At 49.0% G+C, this 18,879-nt stretch overlaps 1 protein-coding gene across 3 annotated transcripts in view; it reads left to right on the top strand.

Annotated features, from left to right (window-relative positions):
• The window catches only part of AREL1 (apoptosis resistant E3 ubiquitin protein ligase 1), a 1,423,594-nt gene that overhangs the window by 1,023,684 nt on the left and 381,031 nt on the right, over positions 1-18,879 (top strand). For 2 of the 3 annotated variants that reach the window (XM_069637638.1, XM_069637636.1), the window contains one exon: positions 13,792-13,971. The exons of the other annotated variant lie outside the window; for it this stretch is intronic. In XM_069637638.1, coding sequence (XP_069493739.1) covers positions 13,792-13,971 — 180 coding nt within the window. The remainder of the gene's footprint in view (positions 1-13,791; positions 13,972-18,879) is intronic. 3 annotated transcript variants of the gene reach the window in all.

The following is an 18,879-nucleotide window of genomic DNA, read 5'->3' as shown; positions in this document are numbered from 1 at the left end:
TTCTATGTGAAAGGAAACCTGGTATGCAAGTGTTTGAAGTTAGGCGGTGGATTACTTTGTATTACAGTGGTCGCGTGCATGATAAACCACGTTCTCGAAGGTCTCTGATTGGAATCCTCATTAACTTGTGAATAAATGAGAATACTTTTTTAGCAGAGTGGTCGTATGAACATAGACACGTTATCGAAAGTCTCGGAGTGCTGGGCACATTAAAAGAGCTAATTTACAAAGACGTATAACAACGGAATGAAATGAAAGAAATCTTTTGCCATTGTTATGAAAGTCTGAGTGCTGGGCACGTTAATAAAAGCATTCTACAACGATATATAACATCAGGGTGGATTGAGTGAAGATCTTGAACATTTATTGAATTCCGAACCAAATGAGAAGTGTATCATATGAACAAGTTACTTACCCCTGGTAACATTCTTTCGACTGGATATTCCTCCAATGTATTCCTCATCTTTGACATGCAGTGTGCAGCTTCTGCTGCTTTGGAAATCTTTCTGCAGAGTGCGCCCTGCGTCGATTCGATGTCCCTCGAAGGCCTCTGTTGAGGGTGACGTCATTGGATGTTATAAGTAGCACACACGGCGCCCGTTGCCTTAGTTCTGTTTTTCCCTCCTTGTGTTGCAGATATGCCCATAAAGCAGGCCAGGCCATCCTCAGCCTTGTTCGAGCAAAAGCTGTAATAGCATGGGAAATTTTACAGAGGGTTAGGTTGGGAGGGTGATGAGGAATACGTTGGAGGAACATCCAGTCAAAAGAACGTTACCAGGGGTAAGTAACTTGTTCTTCAAATGGATTGTGTCCTCCAACGTATTCCTCATCCTTGACAGACTCCCAAAGCAGTATCCATGAGTGGAGGAGGGTGAAGAATTTAGACATTTGTTTTTAAAGGGCAGAGTAAAGAACTGCCTTACCAAAAGCAACATCTTGAGCATGGGAAGTATCCAGGGATTAATGCTTAGTAAACATATGTATTGATGACCACGTTGCAGCATCACAGATTTTTTTGATAGGGCGACCCCTTTACAGGGCTGTCGAAGTGGCCATGCCTCTGGTGGAATGAGCACGCAAGCCCTCAGGTGGGTCCTTGCCGGCCAATCTATAGCATTCAGAAATAGTGAGGAGGATCCACCTAGACAAGGTCTACTTAGAAACTGCCTGGCCCAGTTTGTGTCCTGTATACCCCACAAAGAGCTGGTCGTCCACTCTCACTTTGGACATTCTGGAAATATAAACGTTTAATGCCCTCTTAGGGTCCAACCTATGGAGCCTTTCCTCTTATTTACCAGGATGCGGAGGAGGATAGAAGGCTGGTAGCACAATTTTCGAACTCCATTGCAAGTCCGAAACTACCTTCGGTGGGAAGGAGGGTCTTACCCACAGCACAACCCTGTCCTTGTGGATTATAGTAAAGGGTGGCTTGGAAGAAAGTGCCTGCAACTCGCTCACTCTACTTGCAGATGTTATAGCAACCAATAGGATAGTCTTAAGGTCAACAACCTCAGCGGACATGCGTGCAAGGGTTCAAATGGAGCACACATCAGAAACTTCAAGACCAAGTTAAGATCCCAAACCGAAACCTGAAAAGGCGAAGGCAGGAACACATTTGTTAGCCCCTTTAGAAACGGTGTAACCAGCGGTATCTTGAAATAGGAGCATTCCTCTGAGGAGTGCTTAAAAATTGAGAGCGCTGCAAGGTAACCTTTAATGGTTCCAACCTGAAGACCCTTATGCGCTAATGAAAGCAAAAAGGATAGAACATCCAGAGTCGAACACTGAAAAGGATTAACATTTCTTTTCTCTGCACCAGTCGCAAAACTTATTTCAACGGCAACGGTACAGAGACTTTGTTGCTGGCCGTCTTGCCGAAAGCAACACCCCCATCACATCTCCCGGGGGGGAGGGTCCCAATCCTTATATCCCAACCTTTCTGAAACCATGCGTGAAGGTTGAGAATCTTGACCTCTGGATGGAGAACCCAACCTTCCTCTCGCGAGAGATGATCCTCTCTTTGTGGAAGACGTATCGGAGGACAGAAGGACATGTCCAGAAGGTCCGGGTACCACAGTGTCCTGGACCAATCCTGTGCAATGAGGATCATGTGGGTCCTGAACCGTCTTAACCTCCTGAGAACTTAATAAATGACGGGGACTGGAGAAAACGCATACAGTAGCGGAAATTCCCAGTCCACCAAAAACGCGTCCTCTAGAGCTCCTCTGGCGGGAAATTCCCTTGTGCAGTACCGCTCGCACTTCCGGTTGGTACCTGTCGTGAACAGATCCACTTTAGGGGTTCCCCAAAGGGCAAAGATCTCTCAAAGGACTTCCTGAGCTAGTTCCCACTCGTGGGAGACTGCACTCTGCCTGCTCAGAGTGTCCGCCACTGTATTCTCTTCTCTGGGCAGGTGAATAGCCGCTAGGGAGATTCCTTCTTGAATTGCCCTGCACCAGAGCCGCATTGCCTCTCTGCACAGTGGTAATAACACAGTTATCTCTGGCCATGGTTGCCAAAAGTGTTCTTTCTTCATAAGATTTTCCACGCAGGCCCACCACAGAAGATCCTGTGAGACTCTGACCGGAATCCAAAGGTGATCCGACATCCTTCCTGAGAATTGGGACCGTTGCGTTCTGAGAACCCATTGAAGGGATCTCATTCTCAGGCATGCCTCGGGCACCAGAAAAATGCAGGATGGCATGAGGCTGAGCAACCTCAAGAATTCGAAGGCCGGAAGACTCTGGGCACTCTGGAATTTTGTCACCATCTGGAGAATGTCTTGAGCCCTCACCCTGGGTGGTGAGCATTTTCCCAAGGATGTGTCTAATACAGCCCTGATGTACTGGAGCTGTTGGTAAATTGTCATTGACTTCTTGAATTTGAGGGAGAAGCCCAGTCTGTGAAGGGTGTGGCAGGTAACGTTGAGATGATCCACGGCTTGTTCGGGAGAATGCGCTGTGATCTGCCAATCGTCCAGATAGGGGTAGACGTGAATCCCCCGCCCCGCCCCTGATATGCGCTGCCACCACCACCACCACCACCATCAGTTTGGTGAATACCCTCGGGCGGAGGACAACCTGAACGGCAGGACTCAAAACTGAAAATACGAGCCACCACCGGTGACCCTCAGGTATTTCCTGGGCTTTAGATGGATTGGCACATGAAAATAAGCATCCTGAAGGTCCATTGACACCAACCAATCCTGAAGTTGGCGGACCTGGAGGATCTGACAGAGTGACCATCTTGAATTAGTCCTTTCTGCGGAACTTGTTCAAGCATCTAAAGTCCAAGATGGGTCTCCGCCCCCCGTCCTTTTTGGGAATCAAAAAATATGGGGAATACCAACCTGTGTTCCTCTCTGCTACAGACATTGGTTCTATAGCACCTTTCTCTAGCAGGGTCAATATTTCCTGCACAAGGAGTGGATCTGGAATCCTCAGAGTGATTCCCCGGTGGATTTTCTGAGGTTTCTGTATAAAAGGCAAGCAGTAACTGTGGGCTATTGTTTCCAGAGCCCGAGCATCTGAAGTAATGTCTTGCCACTCTTCTAGATGCTGAGAAATTCTGCCCCCCTCTGGTGAGCTGTGACACAAGGCCTCAGAGCGGTTTTGAAGCAGCTGCTGCAGAGGCTGATGGTAAAGAGGCTGCTGCTTGAGCTGGCTTGGCACCTCTACCCCGTACACCACTAGAAAACTTACATTGGCCTCTTTGACTGGCCATTCCTCTCGCCCTTCCAAATGAGGAGTAGTGCCGAAAAGATCTACCCCTCCATTGCTGTCGGCTAGGACGAAAAGGCTGAGGTTGCCGAACAGCTGCGCCTAAAGACTTGGCGGCTGCTTTAGAGTTCCCCAACTTCTCATGGCTCTCGTCAGCCTTGCTGCCAAACCCCGACTTCCGCAACCACGCAAACATGCGTATCACAGTGCTCGTAGCCATGGATCTGTTTACGCTATCTGCAGAATCCAACCCAGACTGAAGGGACTCACACATGGCTTCCTTGTCGTCCTTAACAATAGCCAGGGAGCCGTCCCTTTCTTCCCCTTCGGGAATATGCTCTGCCGCCATAGATATGCACTCCCAAAGTGTATGAAAATGTTGCCAAGGCACAAGTGGAGTTGGCGGACTTCAACACCATACTCCCCGCCGAAAATACCTTACGTGCCCATCCACCCATGTGCTTATTGTCCCTATCAGGGGGAGTTGTAGAGTATCATGCTTGTTTCGAGGTAGCCGGGGTCACTACTGGAGGGGTGGTATTTACTTGTAAGAGACTTGTTCACTGCTAGATTAGTCTCTGGGGTTTCCCAATTCCTGGCCACCGTTTGTTGTAGAGCCACATGGAAGGGTAATACAGGATCTGTAGGTGGACCCTTGTCCAAAATGTCTGTAAGATCATCCAGATTATAAGGCACAGGTGGCCTAGACCAGCCCATATACTCAACCACTTACAACATAAGTTCCCTGTAAGAGGAGTCGGCATGCTCCTCGGGTCGGGTTTGTGAACTCCAGCTCAGGAGAAGTATCTATACCACTAGCATTAGGCAATGAATCACAGAGATCCTGCATCTTACTCTCCTCCGAAATGAGGCATTCAGGCACATTAAGTGTCCCAAACTGGAGATCAAAAGGGGCATCACCCTCATCTGAACGTTCCTCCTCCTCAAAAATGGAAGTGAGGGACTTTAAATCCTTTTTTGGTAGAGGGGTACACCTCTTCTCAGGTATATAGTACCCAGAGGCTTCAAAGCCATCAATTTAGACTTAGCAACCACCTTTGTCAGAGGTTCAACATTCACAGATATCTGTGCCGGTAAAATTGGCACATACAGTGCCGATAACGTCGACAACGGCGTCAAAGGCATCTACGTACTGAGTGGGGTGGAGGACCCGATAGGCACTATCGACTGGCGTGGAGTTGATAGCGTTTGACTTCGAGGGCTTCCAAGGTTTGGAAGGTTTCAATGGTGTCGAAGACCTTGACGTCTCTCCATGTCTCGAATGACCCTTCGAAACCTTGTCCGGGTGAGGCCCAGAGCGATGTGTGATCATGGCGTTTACCGGGCTCGAGGGCATGCGAGTATCCGGCCGCAACTGCTTACTGCCGGCTTCCACAGAAGGCGCGGACAGAGCCTTGCCCTGTTTATCAAAAATCTTAAGCATCTACACATGGAAAACCCCCATTCTGCAGGCGTCGATTTCTTGGACAGGCATTTCACCCTCTCGGGGGTCTCACCTAGGAAGAGGATTAGGAAGGTGACCGGCAGTGCCTTCTCCTCGAAACGCCTCGACAAGGATGACGAGTGGCAGGAACCACTCCTGGTCCTTGAATGCTTGGCCTTCATCCCCCGAGGAGGGTCGCCTCTCGATTCATCGGTCGAAGGCCCAGCAGCTTGGGACTTATGGGGCTTGGACACCTTGCCTACCTTGAGTTTCCCCTTTCGCTTCCTCAAGGCCTTTCCTGTCATAGACTGACACTTGGAGTAGGTGTCCGTGTCATGGCCCTCGCAGAGGGACCACAGGCAGACTCGATGCAGGTCCGTGATGGACATCTTGGAGCCGCAGTCCTGGCATTACTTGAATCTGGACCGAATTGTCGTCATTGTAGAAGACGAAGACATAACGAAAACAGTAACTACTTCAGAAGTACAAGGTGCGCGGAGTTTCACGAAGCAAACACGTTTGCGGAAAAACAGAACTGATGCAACGTGCGCCGTGCATGCTACTTATAACATCCGATGATGTCACCCTCGACGGAGGCCTTCGAGGGATATCAACTCGATGCCATCGATGCAGGGCGCCCTGTGCCGAAAAAAAAATTCCCAAGCAGCCAAAGCTGGACACTACATGTCAAAGATGAGGAATAAGTTGGAGGACACAATCCATTCGAAGTGTATCTTCCTATTAAATAAATACAGAACTGAAAGAAAACTGTTACCTATGAAGATCACAAATGAAAGAAGTTTTTAAATTGATCATGCGTCAGACTCAAAAGTGAATTAAACTTTAAATACAAGTCAAATTATATATGCTGAATGTACAAGTAAGTAAAACATTTACCCAAGAAATCAATCCTTATTAAACCTTAAAGTGAATCTTCAGCAATACAAGTTGGCCAAATATACATTGGCCTCCAGAGTGAAAGGAACTTTGGAGGTGAACTTAATACACTGCAACTTTCAATCAAGACGTTCTTGTACAGAGACCAACCATATGCAGAGGGTGCAAATGTGTCGCAGACCTTTAAGAAAGCTGGAAAATATCCTTACACATTGAAAGTAAATCTTGGGGCCAAGGGTACCCTGAGGTTTAACTTGCTTATTGACTTGAAGACAGAGGCTTAAGATATTTGTGTTTGGAACTATGTTGTGAAACTTGGGGAAGGGAACCCTGAGTGTTGGTAAACTTTATATCTTTTTGAACCTAAAACTTTAATTGGAACTGCTTTATACTTGGGGAAGGGAGCTGAAAGAAAGCTGTGAGGTGGACATAGCTCCGAACTTCATGTTCAATACTGTTTTGTTGGTTGCCGACATCCCTACAAATTGTATAAGATTAGTTGTGACGGCAAGTATAGGTTTTGGGCACAGACAGATTCCTCAGTTGAACCTTTGGACTTTGACTTTCCTTAGTTTTGGTTTAATAGGGAAATACCACCATAGTATAGAGCAAGATAGGCATTTTTTCATCCTGACATTTAAGTTAATAAGTGTTTATTTTGAACTTTTAATATGTTGTCTTTGTCTTACTCCAAGATGCTTTTACAGATGGTGTCAGGAGTGGGAATGCGGCTCATCCCATACAAGTTGATGGATCCCTATGTGGTTGATAGTTCAGCAAGCCTTAAGGATGGATATGATTGTAAAGATACATGGTCTCGAGCGTATCCTAGACGTAAAGACATTTCTTGAAAAACATTTGCAAATCCCTATTAACCGCCAAGATCTGTTCTTTAGCTCGGAACTTATTTTAGGTACCCTCACACTGACCGCATATCATTTAAAACACAAGGACAAAATCCTCATGACAGTTAGAGAGCCTTCTGTTTATATCTGGACCAGAGCTTTAGACCCTATAAAAGCAAGGCAAGAAATCTCGACCACCTCTCATTCCTCCTCTACTATACAGCCAATAAGAGAGGACCTGGAGGTAAAATCTGATACCACTGATGATCTAGAATTTTTTTCTGGATCCGATTCCTACAGAGGGCCAAGTGATTCCATATCTTCTCCTGGGACTGTGGCGACTATAGAGGAACTAGCTAACACCAGATTGAAGCTGAGCAATGATTACAAACCGGGCAGGAAAGACTCATAGCTGCCCAAGAAAAAAATAGCCCTACAAAGAGGGAGACGATCTGGGATTTTTTTTCAGAGCTTTGAAAGAGTAGCTAGCCAATTCCATTGGGGAAATTAGTTAAAAATCTGCTATTTAGGCCTACTTTTGAAAGGAGAATTACAGACATCAAACCAACTGTTGAATCTCCTGAGAACTGCTTCTTTTGATATTAAAGAGGTGCCACTACAACGGGTAGGTCAAACTGGTAATTTCTACTGCCAAAAATTTAGAAACTTAAAATTGGGTCCTGGAGAAACACCAGTTGTACTCGGAGAGTGGGTCAGAAACACATTGGGCCTCATTACGAGTCTGCCGGTAGCCGTAACAGTAAAACCGGCAGGCTGCCGCAGGAGTTATGAATTTTTCTGGCGCCTGGCTTCACAGAAACACCAGGGGATTACGACCTCGGTGTTCCTGGAAGTAAGGTGCCGGAAAATTGTAAATCCACATTCCCATTTGAGTCCCATAGCACTCAATAGGAATGGGGATGACGGAAGCACTGGCACCGTTGATAACGGTGCTGGTGCTTCCGTGAAAGTCTGCGGGCCGGTGCCGTCCCGCCCGCTAGGCCAGACCTACTCAGAGTGTGGTGGCCTGATAACAAAAGTGCCAGTAGGCTTACCGGCACCGTTGTTACTGGACCGGCACACTCGTAATTAGGCCCATTGTCCCTATGGTTAGGAAGGAAAAACCTACCCGAAGTATTAGAAACCTTAAACTTGGAACAGTTTACTAATTATTTCCCCCTTCACTCCAGCGGGCGGTCCTGCAATTAAATAGACCCACTCTCTCTCTATCCATTGAGACTGCCCAGAATTACTATGATGCCAACAAATATTTTCACTATTTACACAAACTCGAAGAGAGGAGAGAAATTAAAGACCTCAGAAACTCTCCTTTATCCCCAAAGAAAGGGTGGAACTTCCCTTTCGGTCCCTAGATGTACATAATGGGGAGAACACAGGAATAGAGAAAATACCTGAATTCAGACACTGGGAAGAACGTAAAAGAGATGAGAATAGAACAACCAAGCCTCAAATGGTAACTTGTTTCTCTTGTAGAGAATCAGGACATTTACCTCGAAATTGTCCGTTAAATAGAAAAAAGGAACCCATGGATATTGGGTGTATGTGAGAGAAGAATGGGACCAAAATCGTCCATACTCTGGTGTACTGAAATGGCCCTAACCCAGAATTGCTTCCAATTTATGGGAAACATATACCAACAACTTGAAGGAACTGCAATGGGGAGGCTACAGTTGCCGCATATTTGGGGTTCTCTACGTAGAGGACTTTGAAAGGAAGCTGATTTATTCCAATGATGATCCATTTTTGAACAACATAGTAGTCTGGAAAAGGTTCATAGATGTGTTGTGCATTTGTAAGGGACCTAAAGAATTAGCAGATGCTTTTCTAATATGTTTTCAATTACTGTTTTCAATGGCTTTTTCCTTTAGGGTCACCCGATCTAGGTGCAGTTGTCAGACCACACAGTCCACCCATTGCAGGTCTTGCAACTGGTCCCCTTCGTGGACTGTTCTCCTTGAACTTCAGTCCACTGCTTCTCAGAAGTGAGATTTGCCTTAGTCACATATGTCACACGTTTCTGATAATGTACTTTAGGCTGATTTAAACACCTTGTGCTTGTTACACCTCCTTGGTTTCCTTGGCTCTTGCCAATGCTTGTTTCCTATAATGTATAGTTCTTTGTACTTTCCTAGCTGTGGTCAGTATTGGTTTTCTCATATCTTGCATGCAACTCTTTGTGCTCTCGTGATTTTGCTATCACTTGTTTCCATTACAGTAGTTTATCATGTTCATGCAATTCACAAGTTTGCTTTTAGTAAAGTTCACACACTTTCTTTCACCGGTTACCAGAGTGGTTTCAACTTGTTCTCAATTCGTTCCATATTCAAAATACTTTTCCTTTGCTTTAACTTGCTTTCAATTCGTTTGGCATTTAGAAAATGTCTTACTTTCATTTCGTTCCGTATTCAAAGTACTTTTCATTTGCTTTCGTTGCGTTATGTATTCAAAATGCCTCGCATTCACTGTATTTCTCTCACCGCCTGCCAGCTCGGTGTCCCCCCTTGCTGGTTTCACTCACCAGTGGTCTTATGGCTCCTCGCAAGTCCTTCCGCCGCCATGGGTTCCTTTTTCTCCATGTAGTCGCTCGCGTCTTCTCCCCGTGATCTGCTTTTGGCTCACGCACACCCAGCAATGATTCCACGGTGAAGCAGGATACATACAACCGTTTCCTTCGGTCCTGCTGGTCTCCGTCTCATGGCTTGCTACCACCCTCCAGTTTCGTCTGCTACTTCTTCCTGCTGCATACACTCTGCACTGCTTCCCGGGGTCACAGCATTCCTCCTGCCACGCCGCCACACCAGAGAGGTCTCACTGCGCACAGCTGACTTTGCTTCCACGGCTCACTCGGTTTCGACAGCTGCCTCCATTTGATACAGGTTCCAGCTTTTAAAGCTTCCGCCTCCAGTTCCATTATAAAAAGGACTAAACCACTCACCAGCAGATCAGTAGTCCTGCTTTGCTCTTGTTGTCCTCCTCCTCGTCCCAGTACTCAGTTGGGTTTGAATATTATTCGGTTTCACAAAAGGAGGATGTGTTGGTCCAGTCGTCCTCTTCTCCATCCAAGTGCCATATAGCTGCATCTTGGGGAATCTTTTAGAGGGATCACAATGACAGGACTGACAAAAGTCTATAAAGGTTTGGGGGATGGAGGGATCATGTTGAAAGGGGAATGGGGGGATACCATGTCTCACCTAAGGATGTCTTCTCACCACTCCCCAAGTCTCCTCCACCCAGGTGATCCTCCCTCGTGTATATATCCACTCCCAGGGTCTGGATCCAAAGGTGATGGCCTTTCCCTGGCCACCTGAGAAGAGGATACCGGGGGAAAAGAAATGAGGATGCCCTGAGGTTCCTCACAACCTATATCATTGACTGCCAGGAAGCTGCACCTCATCCCAACATCAGGTCATCTTTGTTTCGGGGAAGGCATTACCTCTGGTACCTTTTTAAAGTCATCCTTCTGCATTGTAGCATTTTTTTCACTATCAGAATTGTAATGTAGTCCTGAGTTGTTTTCCCTCTAGCTTCTATGCCTTCAGACGATCTGGTGTTTCTGCGTACTGCATGCACAATCACTGAAAACATTTTGATGACCTGGTTTCCAGCCATAATCGGGGGCCTTTGCATGCCACAAGACTCAAACAAGCAGCTTAAGATGCAGAAGGTCGACCTTCTCCTGAGCAGTCCAAGGATCCCTCTTACTTGGACCTGTTGCATAATTGGCGGTGTTTAGATGAACAAACACTAAAACACACATTGTTCCTAAAGTATCAGGGCCGAGCTAGTATAACTTGTCCTTTGACTCCATTTCCCATTGTGCAGTCCCCCATGCAGCTGGCTCAGTAACACCATGTATAATCCTGATAAATCCATGGCTATGCCCAAAGTTGTGTATGCTCCTGCTGTTTGCTGCTACTTGTCTTTGGTTTTGGATTGCCTTTATCTCACCAGCTTACTTGTCATGACTTGGCATACTTGTAATTGTTTATTTGTAAAGCACTTCTACACAGTGAAGTGCTTCAAATCGCTTCAATGCGGAAAGGGAACAAGGGAATACAGAGTTATTCTTTGGCCTTGAAGTTTCCGAATGATCTTACAAAAAAATGACTAGCAAACTAGGCCTGGCAGTGTTGCTGCTAGTGCAAGTGCATGACAAGAAGGAAGGCGAGAAAGAGGGGAGGAGAGGGAGAAGAACATACAATCCTTAAACTACCGTACTAGGCCAATAACGTTTCAGATAGTGCAAGTGCATGACAAAGAGTGATGTGATATGATATGGTATTTATAACGTGCCTATACACCAGTGTTTCAAGGCACGACGAGGCAAGGGAGGGGGAACAGACAACGATCCTACTAGGCCAGGTGACATTCAGATTGAGCCAAGTGAAGGGGAAGGGGAAAAGTGCGGGGGGAAGGCAGTGGGGGGGGGAGTGCAGTACAAGGGATAGTACAATAAAATAAGATAAATAAAACGGCCAGCAGGTGGCAGTGTATGGCAAGTGTAGAACATAAGTGCTGGTAGGGGGGCTGTAAAGATACAGAAAAACAGTCTCCAGGTGCAGGGGTTGCCAGGGAGGCAGTGCAGGTGGGCAACTGGTGGGCCTGGGCCCAAGATCAGAAGGGAGGCCAGGTATCCAGTGCAGTATCTGTCAGGAAAATCAACAGGGGAGATGGGGAGTGAAAGCAGAAGCAAAGAGGAAGGTTTTGAGGTGCTTCCAGAACCAGAGATGGTTCTCCCCAAGTTTCAGGGAGGCAGGAAGACTGTTCCAGAGAGAGGCCCCTGCCGAAGAGAGAGATCTACCACCAACTTGTTGCTTGGAGAAGCGACTGACCCTGAGGGAGTTGGAGCAGGAAGAGCGGAGAGGTCGAGAAGGAAGATATTTAGGAAGAGAGAGTTGAAGGAATTTCGGCCCCAGGCCCCAGAAGGCCTTGTGGACAATGCAGAGGGTTTTGAACTTAATCTTCGCAGCCACAGGTAGCCAGTGCAGAGATTTCAGTCCTGGAGAGATACAATCCCTGGGCTTGAGGCCAAGGACAAGTATTGCAGTCCTGTTCTGGATAAGTTGCAGAGGGCAGACAGTAGAAGCAGGCAGATTTAGATAGAAGATGTTACAATAGTCCAGCTTAGAGAGAACCAGGGCTCTGGAGACATTGAGCTTCTGGGGGAAGGAGAGGAAAAGAAGAATACCTCTGAGGAGGTGCAGCTGGTAATTAGACTTCTTCGAGACATCAGAGATGTGAGGAGAGGAGGAGAGTGTGGAATCGAAGATGACCCCAAGGTTTTTAGCCATGCAGGTGGGAGCGGGAAGAGGGCCAAGAGAGGCCGGCCAGAGAGCTGCAGAGAAGGAGGGAGTGGGTGTGCTGATGAGCAGAATCTCAGTCTTCCTGGCATTAAGGCAGAGGTCATTGGTGGCACACCACACCTGGATGGCAGACAAACAGTCAGAGATGAGGGAAGGAGTGGCGGAGGCCGAGGGTAGCCTGAAAATGAGCTGGGTATCATCTGCATAGCACTGAAAGGTGGGGCAGAGAGCGGCAATGCGGTGGGCAAGGAGTGCCAGGTATTGGTTGAACAACCAGGGGGAGAGGTTAGATCCCTGGGGGACACCACAGGTAGAGACAAAGATATCAGAGAGGAAAGACCCAAGTTGAACCTGGGAGGGTCGGCCGGAGAGGAAGGAAGTCAGCCACGCCAGAGCCTGACTAGTGATACCCAGGTTATCACGTAGACGGTTGAGCAGGATGGCATGGTTGACGGTGTCAAAGGCAGAGGAGAGATCAAGTAATATGAGAACACAAGGGGTGTTAGAGTCAAGGTTGGAGAGCAGGTCTTCACGGATGTTCAGGAGAGCAGTTTCCGTGCTTCTGGCAGCTCTGAAGCCAGACTGATGGTCATGAAGACAACCAACAGATTCAGTGTGGAGATTGAGCTGGGAAATGGCCAGTTTCTCCAGGAGCTTGCCCAGGAAGGGGGTGATGGGGATTGAGCGATAGTTAGCTGGGCAGGAGGGGTCGGCAGAGGATTTCTTAAGAAGAGGGTGCACAAGGGAGTGCTTCAGGGGGGATGGGAAGACTCCAGTGGTGAAGGAGTGATTGCAGAAATCAGTGAGGTGATAAGGGGGTGGGAGGAGAAGAAAATACAGAAATAAAAAAAAAACACTGTACTAGGCCTGGTGCATTCTAGGTAATGTAAGTGCGCAGACAGGAAGTGAAAGGGAGGGGGAAGGGAACAAGTGTGCCCAGTGCAGCAGGGCCCTGGGTTAAGTTCAGAGAGGTTACCCTTCTCATGGACCGAATTCCAGAAGTGCAATAGTGGTGAGCAGAGTGCAGAGGTCTGGGGGCAAGTGCGAGGACTTGCGGGGGAGCCTGAGACCTGTGTGGCTCTAGAGGTGCACCAGGCGACCAGTCAGCAAAAGGGAGCAGAGTTAGGGAAGACAAGGAGGGGGCTAGGCGAGCATAGAGAGGAGGTTAGCAGAGAGAGAAAGAATAGAAGAGGAAGGTCTTGAGGGGTTTCCAGAACTTAAGGGGATCAGGCTCAAGACGGAGAGAGGCAAGGATAAGTCTTGCAGTTCTGTCCGTCCTGGATGAGTTGTAGAGGTCAGAGAGAAGTAGGAAGATTGTGAAAGAGACTGTTGCAGTAGTCCAGTCCAGAAAGAACCAAAGCTCTGGAGACATTAAGCCTCTAGGAGGAAAGTGAGAAAAGGTAGAATATCTCTGAGGAGGTGCAGCTGGTAGTGATACTTTTTAGAGATGTCCCAGATGTGAGAGGAGGAGAATATTAACATATTGACCACTTTTATGTTTCAAATAGCTGTTCATCTGGTTTTGCCTTACTGTGTACTTTTCTGTGATTTATTCTGTGTAGGTGCACCCAAACCCAAACCGCCCCTCTACTCTGCGCCTGAAGGTCTATGAGTTTGCAGGGCGGCTAGTTGGGAAGTGTTTGTATGAGTCGTGTCTGGGTGGTGCCTACAAACAGCTGGTACGGGCACGATTTACCCGCTCCTTCCTGGCACAGATAATAGGCCTGCGGATGCACTACAAGGTAAGGGAGTGGGAACACTTTTAACTTGGGGGGGGGGGGGAGGGGTCTTTGACTGTGAAACGACCCAGAGGTGGTTGTGAGGGATTCTTTCAAATATGCCGTTTTAATAAAGTAAATCATTGAAAAGAAAGCCTTGCTTGCCCTACTCTACCATGGAATGTCTCGTCCTAGTCTAGAAGCTAAGGGAACAATCATTAGCAAGGGTAAACTGGCCCTCACACTAAACATTAAACATGCAAAGAAAACATACAGCAACACCATAAATAAACAACATAAACTCAATATCTAAATGACCTTTTCTTATCCTGGGTAAAATCGTTTCCCCAGGATTCCAAGTAGACTCGATGTGTTCTTCAAAGGAAAAGAAAAGTCTTGAACCAGTTCTTGATAGTTCTAAGTTAAAGAAAAAGTACATCAAGCAAAAATCCACTGGTAGCAACTCTTTTGTCGTTGGTTGAAAAGATCCTTTTCCAACTTCATGCAAAGAAATAGCACCTGTGGTAATCATAGTTATGATAGATTATCTCACCTTCCAACCAATTTGCAACAGTTCAGAAGAAGATGCAATTTCTCCAGCATGGGGTCTGGCATGGATTCACATGCTCATGAATATTCCCGTCGTCAGGCCGGGAATCCTCGGTAAAGGAAAAAACTGTTTCACTTTCACTTACCAACTGTATTTCTCCTCCAAACCAATCACTGTAATCTGGGTCATACTGCCCCAAGCTAATGACTGCCCTCTCCCTAAATCCCCTTTCTGGCAGCCATCCTCCCCTCAGATTTTTACTGCACGTTCAAGTGTTGGGAGTCCTCGAGTTTTGCTCCATGAGCTATTCTACAGTTTTAGCGTTTTTCAACTGGAAAAAGTTATATTTTTGTCAAATAAGAACCAGTGTGCTCTTTTCTCCATCTGCCGACAGCGGGGATCTGTTTTTCATTTAAGTTTCCAGAAGGCCATCGGGCTTACTCCGCACCTCCAACCATGATGGAGGAGAAGGAAGGAAGGAAGGAAGGAAGGAAGGAAAGAAGGAAGTTCACTTTTCAAGGTCTGCACCAGATGTGGACTGCGGAATATGTTTGTGGAGGACAAATACTTCCAATGACTCTACTGCCTTCACCCGGACCACAAGGAGGGAGATTGCAAAATCTGCAATGGCTTCTCCAAGAGAACTATGAAGGATCGACACAGTAGACTGGCGGCATGGCTAGGCCAATGCCTCTGCCAGGTGCCCCAAGCAGGGGTCATGCCTCACCTAGGACCGGCCGGTCCCAAGAACAGGCTTCTAAGTCCTTTTGAAGGCGCTCCATCCATGGGGCCCAAGACAAGGCCAAGCACTGCAAGTCTGTCTCTGTCGGGGGTTGCCACGCAAGCGGGTCCCTCGGTGGGAAGGGCGTGATCAACGTCACCATCTGACTCCTTCACCAGCCATCGATCAAGCTCCTCCTCAAAAAGGAAGTCGGCCAACCCGGCTAAGCTGCGGGAAAAACCAGAGAAGCCGAGGGTGGAATAAAAGGCGTCTGACCTGCCCAAGAAGGCCCAGGCGGCACAGGAGAAATCGGCATCGACGATTGAGCTTGTGGCGGCTGCTCTCTTGAAGGCCAAAGGGGCTGACCCTGCAAAAGGAGCCCCTACTGCGCCCAGGGAGTCCCTACCTCCGAGGCAGGAGGCCTCAGCAGGGGCTGTGGTGAAGTCTCCTGGCATGCCGGAGAAGAGGATGCCGTTGCTGAGCCTGGCTAAGACCCCTCAGGGTGCATAAGGTGCAGGGGGGGGCAATGAAGTCCCAGGCCAGCCACAGGCCGTACCCTAAGCCATGTATGTTTTATCCTCAGACAATGAGGCTCAGGAGTCCCTGCACACGGTCCACTGGGATGTGGAGGAAGACGGCGGCAACGCCGACGGCGATTACAGTGCAGGTCCTAGTCTGCCGACCATGCCAGCTCAGCCAAGAGATGTTTCCCTGGACATCCTTTCAACCCTACTCCTGCGGGTGTCAGAAATCCACAAGAGGATGCCGCAGGCCCCGGTTCCAATGACTCCGGATCAGCCCCTGGCTAAAAAGAGGATGCGCCATCCAAAGCCTCAACATCAACCTCCACACTCGCGCCAGGAGCCCTCCCCCCGAGTGACACAGGGACGGACACAACGATGACGACATCGTCACGGCGGGCAGATCGTCATAACCAAAGGCATCCCCACCGGATGAGGTGGGGTTGTTTCATGTCATGGTCGCCAGAGCTTCACAGCTTTTCCAGCTGACGACCGAAGAGACCAAGAAAGGAGGGTTTCTTATACCAGAAGCGCAAGGCCAAAAGAAAGACCATCATGGCAGTGCCCCTCCTGAACGGCGTGTGGGAGGAAGGCCTAGCCCTCCTCAAGAATCCTTGCTCGGCCCCGGCCAATCGGAATAGGCTGGAAAAAAGTACTGGGTGCCGGAGTACGCACCCAAGTGCCTACGGTCGCAACCATCGCCATACTCTGTGTTGTTGCCGGCTGCACAGAAGAGGGCGTCTAACACCTCATCGTCGTCCTCAGTCCCTCCGGACAGCGAGGGAAAGAAGTTGGACACTGTGGGGAGGAAGGTCATTTCCTCCGCGGCTTCGATCATCAAGGCAGCCAACGCATTGGCGATCCTGGCCAGGTACGACAGGGAACTGTGGTACAAGCTGGGCCTGGTGTTCCTACCCGACGACACGAAGGGGGGTGTGATTGCATTCCTCCAGGGAGGTGAAGTGGCATAGGACTATCCCACTACGGTGGCCCTGGACATCGCTGACACAGATTTCCGACAGATGGGAATGGTGTCTGCCTCTGTCGTCGGGGCTGGCTGAAGGCCACCAAGTTCCATCAGGAGGTCAAAACGAGGGTACTGTGAATGCCCTCCGATGGGATAACCTCTTCGGGAAGGCAGTCGACAAGCCCTTGCAGGCCATCAAGACGGATATGCATACGGCTCGTTCCTTGGGTATTCTCCAACAGCACTGCTCTTCCTTTCGCATCTCCAGCGGAAAGTCTGGCAGATTGACGAAGGGGTTTGGTGGAGGCTCCTTGTCGTACTGTCAGCTCTCACGGTCCACGACTCGGGAGGCCTATACAGGCCATTCCAAGGCTTTCGGTGGAGGTGGTCAGCACCGTTGTCGCCCCCAAGGTGGAATGTAGGCGCCCAAGCAGGACTGAACGGCCAGGAGGTCGGGCCCCCACCCATGCACCCCAGTGGGGACCCGGCTGACGGGATTCATCAGCGAGTGGATAAAGATCTCCACCGACAGATGGGTGCTGGATGCTCTCGCCCACGGACATTCCCTGGAGTTTCAGCAAAAGTGTCCACGGATCCCTCCAGTGACCTGGCAGGAATGGCACATCCCCCAGCTCCTGCAGGAGGTACGGACCATGCTGAGAAAGGGAGCGATAGAGCTAATTCCAAGATGACTCCGAGGCTCCGGAGTCTACTCCAGATACTTCTTAGTCAAAAAGAAGACCAGGGACTGGAGGCACATTCTAGACCTGCAGCGTCTCAACAAGTACCTCAAGTCCCAGAAATTCAGGTTGGTCACGTTGCAGCACGTGCTCAGCAAACTGGAGAAAGGAGATGGTAGCGTCGCTGGATCTGGAGGACGCCTACTTCCACGTCCCCATTCAGAGGAAACATCGAAAGTTCCTATGCTTCGTAGTGCAAGGAAAACACTACCAATTTGAGGCCCTCCTTTTCTGCCTAAAGTTGGCACCTAGGGTGTTCACAAAGTGCCTGGCACCAGTGGTTACCCATCTACATCTACGAGGGATACACGTGTACCTGTCCCTCGATGACTGGCTCATCCGGGCCAATTTAAGGGAGGGAGCTGTCGAGCAGACAGAGACGACCGTCCGGCTGCTGGGTTCTCCATCAATTATCCGAAGGCCTGCTGGACTCATCTCAGAACGGATTGTTGCTAGGACCCAGGCTCAACAGTCTCCTGCCTGGCGTCGCCCTCAGAGGAGAGGATAGCTGCCGTGCTCGGGAAAGTGCAACAGCTGTTGTCACTGAAGACCGCCACGGTGGCCCATCAAATCGCTGCTCGGCATGATGTCGTCTTGCATCTACCTTATCCAGCTCTGCAGGTTGCAGATGCGTCTTCTTCAGGATATCCGCTGGATTCAGGTGTCCGGAAGCTTCACGGACAAGATTCCACCCCCACCCCCACTAAGGTGGTGGGGTGTACACTTGAACATTGCCCTGGGCACAGGGTTCCAAAAACCACCATACCAGGAGATGATCACCACGGATGCTTCCCTGGAAGGCTGGGGAGCCCACACCGGATGTCTGCACACCAGAGGCCTGTGGGTGCCGGAGGAGAAGGATCTCCACATCAATATCCTGGAGCTGCGGGCAATGTTCTGGGCCCTCAAGTCATTCCTTCCATCCCTGAAAGACAAAGTGGTGAGGATCTTCAGACAACACTACCGCAATGTTCTACATCAGGAAGCAGGGTGGCACCCGATCCCCAGCGCTCTCCAGAGAGGCGCATAACTTGTGGCACTGGGCCATAGAACAAGAGATGTTCCTCATCCCCTTTCACCTGGCGGGAGTTAAGAACACCATTGCTGACTCCCTCAGCAGGGAGCTGTGCTCCTGCCACGAGTAGAAACTCTGGCAGGACCAGGTGGGCCGCATCTTCATCAAGTGGGGCAGGCCCCAGATCGATCTATTTGCGGCGGCAAACTGCAAATGCCAGAAATTTGCCAGTATGTTCCACCAGCCGAGTAGTATGGGGGACAGTTCTCCTTCGTGTGGGAAGGCCTGTTCCTGTACGTGTTCCCTCTGTTGCCTCCTGTGCTTCGAGTCATCAATCGACTCAAATAGTGCTAATGCAGGATGATACTCGTTGCGCCGGCGTGACCGAGGCAGATTTGGTACCCCGGACATTCTCAGC

The sequence above is a fragment of the Ambystoma mexicanum genome, chromosome 14 (assembly GCF_040938575.1).
Source record: "Ambystoma mexicanum isolate Mex_15411 chromosome 14, UKY_AmexF1_1, whole genome shotgun sequence".
In the NCBI taxonomy this organism is placed as follows: Eukaryota; Metazoa; Chordata; class Amphibia; order Caudata; family Ambystomatidae; genus Ambystoma; species Ambystoma mexicanum.
Note: the sequence above shows the minus strand (reverse complement) of the source record. Positions and strands in the feature narration are given on the sequence as shown.